This window comes from Callorhinchus milii, unplaced genomic scaffold, assembly GCF_018977255.1.
Source record: "Callorhinchus milii isolate IMCB2004 unplaced genomic scaffold, IMCB_Cmil_1.0 Scaffold11, whole genome shotgun sequence".
In the NCBI taxonomy this organism is placed as follows: Eukaryota; Metazoa; Chordata; class Chondrichthyes; order Chimaeriformes; family Callorhinchidae; genus Callorhinchus; species Callorhinchus milii.
Window position 1 is genome coordinate 6,323,415 of NW_024704752.1, and position 13,786 is coordinate 6,337,200.

At 43.1% G+C, this 13,786-nt stretch overlaps 1 protein-coding gene across 2 annotated transcripts in view; it reads left to right on the top strand.

The window, feature by feature from the left end:
- Positions 1–13,786, top strand: part of plod2 (procollagen-lysine, 2-oxoglutarate 5-dioxygenase 2) — a 41,580-nt gene that overhangs the window by 8,779 nt on the left and 19,015 nt on the right. For both annotated transcript variants that reach the window (XM_042339080.1, XM_042339081.1), the window contains exons 8-10: positions 8,497–8,622; positions 9,463–9,584; positions 12,557–12,661. In XM_042339080.1, coding sequence (XP_042195014.1) covers positions 8,497–8,622; positions 9,463–9,584; positions 12,557–12,661 — 353 coding nt within the window. The remainder of the gene's footprint in view (positions 1–8,496; positions 8,623–9,462; positions 9,585–12,556; positions 12,662–13,786) is intronic.

Genomic DNA, 13,786 nt, shown 5'->3' on the forward strand with positions numbered 1-13,786 from the left:
GATTCTAAGGTGACATGTTTGGCAACGGAATAGCAACGGGCATGGAATCCTCCCACTCAGCTCCTGTTAACATTGCAAGCCAAAGCATTAATGGGTAGAGTGATTCTAGCTGGATAAACAGTGGGAAAGCTTGCCTGACAGTGCTTTCAAAAGGCAACCTATATGGTTTTAGCTGGTTAGACTTCCAACAGTATCCAACCCACACTCTGGGGTCCACAAGCCTTGGGTCTTGACAACCTGTACTTAATATTCTTGGAATTAGGTAAACAGGATTTGTACCTTCAGGGAGAGTGCGCGCATTCCGTTCCAACAATCTATCTCTGGAATTTCCATGTGTAGGTGGGATGCATGGAAATCTCAGCTTGGTTTGGACACTCTTAAGCACGGTGATGGTTTTCCACATGTGTCACACACCCGGCTGACCAAAAAAAGTTGGGTTCACAAGTGGTGCAGCTGCGAAAATGACTGTAACATTCAGGGACTGCAAACTTAGCTGTGAATTAAAACAAGCAAAACATCCATATAAAAAGCTCCTTGATAGCCTGGCTCAGTTGGTAGAAGGTTATTCCACATCTGGACTTTGAGCTCACAGTCCACGCTGATACTGGTGCAATGCTGGGGTTGTGCCACATTGCCGGAGGTGCCGTTCTTCGGATGAGATATTAAACCAAGGTCCTGTCTGCCTTTTCAGGAGGATGTTAAAGTTCCCATGGCACTATTTGTTTCCCCTGGTATCCTGTAGCTCAGTGGTTAGAGCACTCGCCTTGCAAGCGAGACACCTGGGTTCAATTCCAGGCAGGGCGAAACCTTGGGCAAGTTTCCTTACTCCACACAGAGCCTAATAATAATCCCTCCAAAACAAAACAATAATAAATTGGTCACTTTCAATCCACGACTGTTTGTGCTGTGCGCAATTGGCTGCTGCGTTTCGCCCACAAATATGCAGTCAATTCACTTTACAGTCTATTCTGTGAAGGGCTTGAGACATCTAGAAGACGTGAAAAGTGCTATATCAAATGCAAGGATTATTATTATTATAACAATCTCCCAGATAAAATCGGTCACTCACTTCATGGCTATTTGAGGAACATTTCTGTGTGCAAATTGACTGTCGATTTCAGCTTTGAATACACAGTAAAATCATCTGAAATGCTTTGAAGACATTTCGATGATGTGATGAGGCATTATATCCAATGCAAGTATTTATTAAGGAAGTCGATGTGCCTTGTTGAATGCCAACTATGGGAAGATAAACTGATTTGTCCTCATTTGAGTTTCTTTGCAGTTTGATAAACCACAAAACCAAACACTTGGACAGTTAAAGCGGAAGCTGGGAAATATTATTATTTCTTCACACAAAGGCTAGTGAGGATGTGTAATGCTCTGCCCAGAAAGCTTTAGAGATAGGTGGTCGGTATGGTATTACAAAAGGGCAAGGCTTTGAGAGTGGAACACCTGCAAATATCAATTAAACTGGTGGAACAGGTTCAATGGGCTGAATGGCCTCTTCCTGCTCCTCTTTTCCGTCCTCCGTAAGCACAAAAGAGCAGCGAGGATTAAACAAGTTATTTTCCCACATTAGAAAATAATAGATAAATCTCTTGCATTACACACTGGGAAGCTTTATAAGTAAAAAAGAACATGTACAATTTTTGCTTTGAAATGTGAAATGAAACCAAAATAACTTGATGTGGTATTCTAAGTGGTGCCGGGTTTCAGTCCTGTTCCAAAGGTTGGCGGTGAAGGAATTTTCAGTTGATTGGCCCAAAGGAGAACAGACAGAATATTCGAATTGTATATGGACCTAGTCCTTTTGAAAACTTGGTAATCAATCCCAAGTCTGTGTTTTGTGTTTTCTGACAACCAGTTGGAAGGGCATTTCTCCCACAGGTCTGTTAACGGAACTGATGATGAGGTAAATGGGAAACAGATGGTGTGGTTATGACATAGTCCTTAATAGAATGGGCAATGGGAGCTTGATTTTGTCATCCGTCTAGACATCCAACACAACATGCCATTGAACCTGCATTTGCTAAAGATGTTAACCTTTTAAACAAATGCTCTGCAGTACAGGACTGTTTTAGTAGTGAGACAGGACTGTTTGGCTGGAGTCTCTTATGAACAGAAAAACAATTCAGCTTGTTCCATGTCAGATTACCGCAAGCAGTATCGTTCTGCAGCAGAATTCTCATATCAAAGGGTGTTTCCTCTTGTTTTGTCCTGGCAAACAATTTTTCAAATGAAATTGATCATTTACATCATGGCTGTCCACAGTGCCTGCAATTTACACAAAACACCGTGAAGCGCTTCATCAAATGCAAAGATTATTATATATGACTCAAGTTTGGGAATAGACATACTTTTTGGTGAAGAGCTAAAGTGTTTTCCCTACATTTACATTGTGCTACACCTATAATAATCCTTATATTTGATACAGCATCTTAACATTTTGTTGAGACATCTCAAAGTGCTTTACAGGATTTACTGTTATGTGTGGTCACTGTATTGTATGGGTGAATACAGCAGCTAATTGGAACATGGAACGTCCCACAAACAAGTGGAATTTAACCAGCTAAGATATTAATACGAATAACCCTGGCATTTGATACAGCAGTCTATCACATCCTCAAGGTGTGTGGAAGCGCTTCACATTATTCACTATAAAGTGTAGTGACTGTGTGTTTTGTAAGGAAACATCGCAGCCAATTTGCACACAGCAACATCTGACAAATGGCCATGAAGTGAATGACCAATTTTATCTGAGGGATTTTTGCCCAGGATATCGGTAGAGAGAAACTCCAATTTGCTTTTCAAATAGTGCCTTCAGATCATCCTTGGGATCATTTATTGAGGATAATAATCCTATATTCAATGGCCTTACCTCTGCATGTGTTGAGCTGTGGTCGTACACCCAAATGCTCTTTTGTATGCACTCATAGATTTGCATTACAAATGGATTAGTTGCATGTAAAGACACTGTCTGTGCTGCATTTGAGCTTGGATCATACAACTGAAGGAACAGTGTGACCCACCCCACTAATCTGATAACATTTATGGTGAAGTGTTTTCCCTTTGTTATCCTTCTCTAATGACTTTACAATTAACAGCAGTCTGTTCTCATAATTTACCCAGTGTGGGATTTATTTTATCCACTGGAGAATTTGTGTCCCAATGGCTTTCCAACACTCGTAAGATGTCCAGCAGTGGTTCACTAGACAAATACCTCAACTGAAGAGGCTAGCTATCATGAGAGATTGGTAGATTGGGGTTATAGTTCTTAATGTGTTAGCCGAATGTGTTATCTACTCTGCTATGAGCAATTTGCTGCTGCATTTTGCCTTCAAAATATACAGTCAATTCACTTTTAGATGGCTCATCGACATAAGGTACTATATCAAATGTAAAGATTATATTATTATCATCCCAATTCCTTGCTTTGTTTAGACAAAGTCTCCCTAGCCTGGGTTGTATATCTCTAAGGCATTCCAAGATGGGATTGAGAAAGTCAACATAGAGCAATGCTTTCAGATACTTTAGGCCATATGAGGGTTCAGGGTTGTGAAGGACAATTTGAGCACATCATTAGGAAGTATACCTTGATTTGAGTGGTAATTAATGATTAGAGCAGGGTTACCAGGGACGGTGGTTAAGGCCAGGGACTTGGACGCGTTTAAGAACCATCTCGATGCTCTAATGGGAAGACTGTAGGATGAGCCAACAGTCGTTGTCATCTGAACCTCTATTATGGTCTTGTGCCATTTGTAGCTCTGTCCCATGCCAGGAAACTGTTAGTCTGTGTAGCCATAGAATGCTTTTTCAGATGTTCAGTTGTGTGGATAAGCATTAGCCATGTAGGAAAGAAAAGTAAGCAGAGTTATGTACTAACTACATAAACCTTTTTTTCTCAAAACCCAGAACCAGAAACTTCCTCTTGACTAAACTGCTTGAGCTTGTAATAATATCTCTTTGCCAAAGACTATTGCCCTATCCTGTTACAGAAGCCCAGAAGGGTTTGCTTCTAATAAAACAATGAACATTCATGAGTTTTCTATGCTCAGAACATTCAAAATAAACTTAGCAATGGGAATCTTCTGTGTTTTGTTAGCACTTACTTGAGAAACTTTGACTCGCTCCTGTTAAACCTATTAAGTCAACGGGTTTGGCAGATCTTGGGACAGATGGTCTACTGCAGGGAGGATACATATATATATCTATACGGGAGGTTGCTGCTCTATGCCAAACACTGAAGTTGTAATATTAGAATTCACTCAACGAAGTGGTTTACTTTGAAGATTGAAATTAATTTCAAACTGTATTTTTTCTCTGGAAAGATGAGCAATCACGGGCAAAAAATTCCACCCAGTCTTAGTCTGAAAAAAGAAAATAACGGTGCTGCATTAATGTGGAACATTTTTCAATTTATAAACTCATACGGGAAGCCGGTGTCCTGGCCAACAATCCCTCCGGATAAAATTGGACATTCACTTTATGTCTGTTTGTTGGATATTGCTGTGTGTAAATTGGCTGCTGTGTGTTCACCTACAAATAAAGTCACTGAATTGAATCCTCTGAGGCGTTTCCCAGCATGGAAAGCACTAGTGAATGTAAAGATTATTATTTTATTAATTTGGTTTCTTTAAAGAATTGCACGAAACTGGCATCTGAATTCACACTAATTGAAGAATTCTGTGCTATCTTAAATCTCAAGGCAAAAAGATCCCGCAGGATAAGACTAAGTAGAATTTTGGACCCTTCGAGTCTCACCATTCAAGCATTAAAAAGGTGTGCGAGATGTTTAACAGGAGAGATGAAAAAATAAATCTAGAATACTTTCAGATACGTCAAAGCAACAAGGCAAGAGAGCTCAGGTTTGGTGACTGAGGGCAGGTTTAGGGCAGATAAAAGGGCATAGTTCTTTACACAGATGGTGATCAACAGCTGGAACGAGTTTACAAGGAGGCCTGTTGAGGCCAGAATGTGCGACATTTAAAATGCTTTTTTTNATTACCCTGGTTCCTTTCCAGCCAATGTTGTGTGATGTTATTCATCTTCCACGTCACTTGCCACAATGTTCTTGATCTGGTCAATAGGTTAGACTGAGTCACATGGCCCCACTTGTAACTCCCTTCCCCCCCCTCCCACCCGCCAAAACACAATACTCAAACCAACATCCCACCGCCTTGCCCACCCCACCATCGACGGTTGGACCTTCAGCCTCTCTGACCCACCCTCCCCTCTGGAACTCCATGCCACAGTCCCTCCGCCTCGCCCCCTCCCTTGCCTCCTTCGAGACCCATCTCAAGACTCTTCTCTTCGACCATGCCTTTGGTCACACTTCTACCCCTACCCTTCCTGCCCTCCACCCCTCCTGATCAAAACCACCAACTCCGGTGCGGATACCTTACTGTTCGGCGCTTTGGGACGTCCTCCTGATGTGAAAGGTGCAAGACAAATGTCAATTGTTGTTGTTGTTCAGGTGGATGTTAAATATCCCACGGCACTATTCGAAAATATAGGAGTTTCTCCCAGTGTCCTGACCAACAATCCCCCAGATCAAATTGGTCATTCAATTCATGGCTGTTTGTGGGACATTGTTATGATCAATTTGGCTGCCATATTCGCTCAGAAAATACAGTAATAATAATAATCCTTGGATTTGATATAGTGCCTTATCACTGTTGTTGAGACAACAACAAATAACAAATTACATTTGTATAGCTCCTTTCATGTCGGGAGGAAGTCCCAAAGCGCTGGGAAACGTGTCAAAGCACTTCATGGCATATATTACAACATGTAGTGAATGCATAATTTTTGTGTGAAGCCAGTTGCGCACTGCAATAAATCATATGAAGTGCTGTGAAACATTTCAACCTCATGACAAGGCACTGTATCAAATGTGAGGATGATTATTATTCATGTAAATCGCTGTATAATCATTTCCAATGGCATTGCAGCTCACAGTCCTACTTGCCCTGCATTTTACTCGCCTGCAGAGGTGAAGTTTAACAGGATTTGGAGCAGGACACCGCCAGATCTGATCTCTGGAGCAGAATGTGTGTCATATAGCTCAGTGGTTAGAGCACTCGCTTCGCAAGCGAGAGACCTGAGTTCAATTCCAGGCAGGGCGAAACCTTGGGCAAGTTTCCTTACTCCACACGTCTAATAATAATCCCTCCAAAACAAAACAATAATAAATTGGTCATCTTCAATCCACGACTGTTTGTGGGACACTGCCGTGCACAATTGGCTGCCGCGTTCACCCACAAATATACAGTCAATTCACTTTATAGTATATCCTGTGAAGCGCTTTGGGACAACAACAACAACAAGATTTCATTTATAGAGCACCTTTCACGTCGGGAGGATGTCCCAAGGTGCTGGACAGTTGGGTCAGGACCCGAGCAGGGGGGGGAAATGGTCAGGGGAAGGGAAGGGAAGCGAGGGAGCGAGGAGGGGGTAGAGAGTCGAGAGGGGAGCTGAAGGCACGGTCAAAGAGAAAGGTCTTGAGACTGGCCTTGAAGAAGAAAAGGGAGGAGGCAAGGTGAAGGCACTGGGGGATGGAGTTCCCATAGTCCAGCCTTGAGGTGATAAAGGTGTGGACCAGAGTTTCAGCAGCGTGAGGGGTGAGGTAGTGCCGTAGTCTGGCGATGTTTCGGAGGTGATGGAAGGCGGTGCCAGTCGTGGCGCGGATATGAGGGAGAAAGGACAACTCAGGGTCGAACAGAACACCGAGGTTCCTGACTGGCTTTGAGAGGTGGAGAGTGCAGCCTTGGATGCTGATGCTGTCAGCGCCTGAGGTGCGGAGGCGCTGACGTGAGCCAATCAGGAGGGCCTCAGTTTTGCGCACGTTGAGCTGAAGAAAATTGTCTCTCGTCCAGGACTCAATGTCAGACAGGCAGACTGTCAGGACATCGGTGGTCGTGGAGTTGAGGGTAGAGTTGGGTGTCATCCGCATACATGTGGAAGTTAACCCCATGTCTGCGAATGATGTCACCAAGGGGGAGCATATAGAGGGTGAAGAGCAGGGGACCGAGCACAGAACCCTGAGGGACACCACACGAGACAGTGCGGGGGCTGGAGGAAAAGCCGTGTGTGGAAACAAAATGAAGACGGTGGGAGAGGTTCAACCTAAACCACTCAAGGACAGGACCTTGAAGGTTGAGGTGAGAGGACAAGCGGTGGAGGAGGATAGCATGGTCGACCGCATCAAATGCTGCCAATAGGTCGAGGAGGATGAGGAGACAGAGGGAGCCCTGGTCGCAGATGGTCAAGATGTCATTGGTGACCTTGACCAGGGCGGTTTCTGTGCTATGGTCTAGAAGACATGAAAAGCATTATATCAAATGCAAGGATTATTATTATTATTATATGTGACCTTTTTTGAGGGGTTGAAGGAATGGAAAAACATCTGTGAATTTTAGCACTGGGGAGAGAGCCCTGCTTTACACAATGGTCCTTCTCTCACTCTCTTGTTCACTGACTTTCCCAGTTCCCTGAGAATGAAAATGCTATGTATATACAGTGAAGCCTTATACACTTCCTTTAGGTAAATGAAGCTGCTCCAATAAAAGGCCTTTGAGTTGATTACATTCCTTTTAGAGGATGTTAAGGGCCATGTTCAGGCCTCAAGCTTTTCTCTCAAGCTATATGTGCATTCTGCAGAAGGGTGCAGTTAGCTGGCGGTCGTACACATGCTATGGCAGAAAAACTAAACACTCTGATTTGAGGCCTCCTAATATATACGGTTTTCTTGGCAGGGAGGGGGCCAGAAACCAAACACTGAATGCATCCAGCTGTGCGCAGAAACCCTCGAGAGACCTGTTAAATCACATTCCATTGGAAAGAGTCGTGCATTGGATATTGTGCAATGCGATGTTACAGAACCCGCCCCCAGTCAGCCTTGTGACATCGGCAGATGAATCTCTTTCAAACCAGTGCCTTTCCCACATACATGCATACTCCAGCATGATGTTTGGACAATAAATATGCTCAGTTATCTTCCCTTTTCCCCCTCTCCACCACCATTATATATTGTGCCAGCTGTATTCAGCCTACCACTGTTGGTAACACTCTCACTTCCGAGTCAGAAGGTTGTGGGTTCACACTCCATGTCAGGACTTTGAGCTCCCATTGTCTGGGTTGTCACTCCAGTGGGAGAGAGCCCATTGTCGGAGGTGACTTTCTGCAGATGAGACATTCACGGGTCCAACTACCTCTTCAAGTGGACATTAAAGGATCCCTTGGCTCTATTCAAAAAGAGAAGAGAGTTTCTCTTTCCCTGTATCCTGGCCAACAATCTCCCAGATAAAATTTGGTTGTTTCTTTCCAAGGCTGTTTGTGGGACGTTGCTGTGCGCAAATTAGCTGCCGTGTTCACTTTACAAAATACACAGTCACTACACTTTACATAAAATCCTGTGAACGGATTGTTATTATTCTCAGCATTTGTATCTGGAATCCTTCCTTCCTAATCCCGGTCGCTGTGTCTTTCATGTAGGAACTTCCCAGATTGACTATTGGTGTATTCATCGAACAGCCAACACCTTTCCTTACAGAATTCCTGGAGCGGCTGCTGACCCTGAATTATCCAGCAGAAAAAGTCAATTTCTTCATCCATAATAATGTGAGTCCCTTATTCCACGTGCTCTTCCTCATTCCTCTCAACTCGACTGACTAATCCCTGGGGGGGGGGTGGTAACCAGAGTCTCCTTTGGGCTGAGCTGCTTCCAATCTGAGAGCTTTGCAACAGAATTTTGGAATCAAACCCCTGTGGTGGGTCTAGTCAGTTGCTGATCCAGGCGGGTCTGCAGTACAGGGCACTGCTGATGACAGTTCAGCCATCCTGGTCCATCGGCAGAACGTAGAGGGACAGACCCAATTCTGTTCCTGTTAATCCAGTAAGTTAAGGTTTTAATGGGTAGACTAGTCTAGCTGGACAGGCAGCAGAAAAGCTTGCCAGACAGCGCTCTCAATCGCAAGCGGTTTTATATCCAGCAGATACACCCAATGCACTCTCTGGGGTCCCCAAGCCTCGTCTCTCACCAGCCGGCACCTAAATACTCTCCAGAATTAGGCAAGCAGGGTGCGTCCCTCCAGGGAGAGAGTGCCCATTCCATTCCAAGCGCAGGGAAATTTCCATGTGTAGATGGCATACATGTATAGAGGTTAACTTGGTTTGGATACTCTTTAAGAACGGTGATGGGAATCCCTGTGCGTTAGATACTTCATCTGACCGAAAAAGATGCAGTTAAAGCGGAGACAACAGACCAGAATTACTTGAATAATTTACAATTCATCTTCAGCCGACAAGGCTTGTAGTAAAATCAGAGAGTTTCTCAACACTACCACAACACTACTGGGTGTGACTGTGTCTGCGATTCAGCCCATAGTATTTTTTTAAAAATTGTTTAAGTCGGATGCAGCAATACCGTTTCCCTCTGCTGTAACTGTCTTTCTGTTCCAGGAGGTTCATCACGAGAAACACATCCAAAAATTCTGGGAGAAGCACAAAGCCGAACTTCAGAACGTGAAGTTTGTGGGGCCTGAAGAGAATCTGACCCAGGGAGAAGCCAGAAACATGGGCATGTGAGTAGCTGTGCTTACTACTCGCAGCGAATAACCGCACACCATTGTTTGTGTTCAGCACGCGAGTTAAACTTTTGCAAACATTGACTGCACACGGACTTGCTCAGCTTTTGTCTGTCACTATACCCTCTGTTCTGCTTGACTTTTTATTTTGAGTGAACTGTTCCTTTGTGTTTAAAACTTGTTTCTCAGCCTTGTGGGGCTCACTGCCCCTTCTGAACATGGGATTTCCCTTTTAAAGTAGCTGTATCCAATGGCCAAAGTATATCTAGTTTATGTAATCTGATATTAGCAGTGGCTCCTCTATATAGACTGATATTAGCAGTAGTAAATGTTACTGTATCTCTGTATAGCCTGGTATTACTGGTGACACCTTTATATAGCCTGATATTAACAGAGACAGCTCTATATAGTGTGCTGATAGCAATTATCTCTGTATAACCTGATATTAACAGTGAACACCTGTGTGTAGCAGTAACACATCTATATAGTCTGATATTACAGTATCATCTCCATATAGTCTTGATATTAATCGTGACAGCTCTGTACTGTATAATCTGATATTAGCAGTGACGCTTCTATAACGTCTGATCTGAAGAGTGATACCTCTGTATAATCTGATATTAACAGTGACAACGCCAATATAGTCTGATAGTAGCAATGACAAATCTCTGTGTGATCTGAAATCACAGAGACACCTCTATATATTCTGATTTTCAGAGTGAAAATATAATCTGATATTAACCGTGACACTGTATATAGTCTGCTATTAATGGTCTGTTATTGCTCTATACAACCCAATATGATGTGTTTACATTACATGACTCAGTTGGGAACAGATAGCTTTCTGCCTGAACTAAACATGTGGAACAGAGGGAGCGGGGGATGTGGAGCTGGCCTCAGTCAGTGGAGTACAGGCAGTGGACGGGGAATTAGGACAGCAGGAGGAAGTGTAGGGTGAGGTAAGGGCATGGAGTCATTTAAATGCCTCACTTTTTCTATAAACTCAGTGCCAGAAGAGAACAAAGCTTTTCACATCAATGGTAAGGAGTAAAACCCGGCTTAGAAGAGGAATCAGCAAAAGACAGGGACTAAATCAGAGCAAGGTAGAAAAATGATCTCCAGTAGTTACCCCAACGCACACTCTCGGATCCTTGGCCCCAGCCTTTACCCCTGCCAACCTGCACCTAATACTTTCCGGAATTAGGTAAGCAATATGCGTCCCACCAGGGAATTTCTGTGCATAGGTGGGAGGCATATGCGGAGCTTTCAGTCTGGTTTGGATACTCTTAAGCATGGTAATGGGTTTCCGCGCGTGTCAGACAAAAAAAAATAGAAAAGTGATCGGTGGGTACGTGATTGAGATAAATTGCTTACAGATTTTTTGGGTCTGACCATGCTTTAAGAGTCTCCAAACCAGACTTGAGAGTTCCGCATATGGATGCCACCTACACATGGAAATTTCATTGTGTCTGGAATGGAATGCGTACTCTCTCTCCCCGGAGGGATGCAGCCCAGTTTTAGTAATAATAATAATAATCCTTGCATTTGATATAGCACCTTATCATGTCATCGAGGCATCTCAAAGCTCTTCACAGAATATACTGTAAAGTGGATTGACTGCAATTTGTGAGCAAACTCTTTCCACATCAACGGAAAGGAATAAAACCTGGCTTGAAAGACTAACATTTGGATTAGCCAGCTGCGACTGCATCGTTTGCGAACAGGCACAAAACGATTTGGCTCTGCATAAGAAAAAAATACGCGTTAAATTAAATCACAAGGGTTATAAAAATTTTAAAAAGGGTTTGGAGCAGCTTCTGCAGTGTATTACAAGTTGAGTGTTTCAGCACTGCAGACACGCTGTTAGTTAAATGACTGCATGTTTGGTAAGCTGCCAGCTCAGTGTTTTTTTNCCTCTTGATTGCTCTTCTATGTCGCTGGCAGTTCTAAACCAATGCGTTGTCACATGGAAGTGCGCCGTGCCCTTTCACAGTAAATAACACGTACGAAAGCCTTATATTTTACGTCTGTCCATTGAGTTTCCCACTTTTGTCCCAGCGAAGTGCTTCAGAGCGTGACGTATAAAACCATCTGAGACTCAGACTATTAGTGCAAACTTCAGGAGTAGAAAGGCGTCTAATAATAATCCTTGCATTGACGTAGTGCCTTATTGCATCATTGAGATGTCTCAAAGAGCTTCACAGAACATACTGTAAAGCAGATTAACTGTTTATATTGTGGGCCAAACACGGCAGCCAATTGCGCACACCAGTATCCCACAAACAGTCCTGGATTGAGTGAAAAACATTTGTAAACATTTTTTTAAAACAATAAACATGTCTAAACAATTTATCTAACTTTCTGCCTGATTCGTTTTATAATGATACGTCTCTAAAGCCACGCTTACACTCGAAGTTGTCTGCAGAGATGAGACTCCTTAAACCTAACACTTACCTGTCTCAGCTGTCAGGAGCCCTAGCCTCTTCCCCAACTTCGCTCTTCCCACCTCCTTCCCCCAAGGGCAGAGACAAAGCCCCTGAAGGCAAAATGATTGCAACAGTATTAATCTCTTAACCGCAGCTTGTTATTTTATGGGAATGTCCCTGTGTCATTTTCCAATTGTGCTGGTGGACTGTCTTACGAGTTTATCATCTTTTGTTACAAAAAAAGTCTCCTGTGTTTCCTGCTCTTTCTGTGCTAAGAAAATCTGTGGGTTTCTTATGTTTGAGTATTTCTTCCACGTTGTGTGTTTTGTAGGTGTGTGTGTGTGTGTTATGTAAAATGTTTCTACTATTTTCTACAAATTCCTTTTAATGATAAAATGGAAATGAAACCTGCCAAGATTAACATTAAACCAACAACTTGAGACCACAGCTGCAGCTGGACTTAAGTAGGTCAGAGCTGTCTCTAAGAAGCGAGAGTTAATTTCACTGCCTGTGATGTGTGTCTTTCCTTTCTCTCCAAATCAGGGATTCCTGTCGTCAGGATCCAGAGTGTGATTATTACTTCAGCCTTGACGCAGATGTGATGCTGACAAATTCAGACACCTTGAAGCTTCTAATGGAACAAAACAGGTAACCGGTTTTCTAAAACGTGTTTATTCATAAAACTTTAAACTGTGTGTATGTCGGGCAATATCCCACATCGGGACTTGGAATCACATAGTCTAAGCTGACACACCGATGTAGTGTTGGAGGTGTCATTGTCAGAGGTGCCATCCTTCAGGTGGGACATTAAAACTGAGATCCCATGTGACTATTCAGGTGGACTTTAATAATAATAATATAATAATCCTTGCATTTGATATCGCGCTTTTCACTCTTCTCGACGTCTCAAAGCGCTTCATAGAATATGCTGTAAAGTGAATTGACTGTTATTTTTGGGCGAAACGCGGCAGCCAATTGCGCACAGCAGCGTCCCACAAATAGCCGTGGATTGAAATGACCAATTTATTATTGTTTTGTTTTGGAGGGATTATTATTAGGCATATCGAGTAAGGAAACTTGCACAAGGTTTCGCCCTGTCTGGAATTGCACCCATGTATCTCGCTTGCAAGGCGAGTGCTCTAACCACTGAGCTACAGGACTTTAAAAGATCCCATGGCACTATTAGAAAAGTGAAGGGAGTTTCTCTCTCCCAGCGTCCTGGCCAACAAACCCCCAAATAAAACTGGTGATTAATTTTGTGGCTGTTTGTGGGACATTGCTATGCACAATTGAACTGTTCCATTCGCCTACAAATACAGTCACTCCATTTCATAGTAAATCCCGTGAAGCGCTTTGAGACAGACTTCCGACGTGATAAGGCGTTATACCGAATGTAAAACTCCACCTCGGTTTAACATGTCATTCGAAGGACGGCACCTTTGACATTGCAACACTCCCCTTCAGCACTGCGTTGGATTGTCAACTTAAACTACGTGATTCCAAGTCACAACGTCCTTCTCCTTTAATGTCTCTTCCTCTTGACGTGATAGGCGCTGTAATAAATGCGAGGATTTTTATTATTATTACTAAGCAGACTGCCTCTAGCAGAGTCGTGGAAAGAAATTTCATTTAAACACCCCCGCGTTATCTTATAATGTAACTAGAATTTAGACTGATATCCTCTATCAGGAGGCGAGAAGAATAGATTGTTTCTGTGCTGGAGGCTGCATTTTTACAGTCTAGGACATAAGTATCCACTGTTATGAGTGGTTG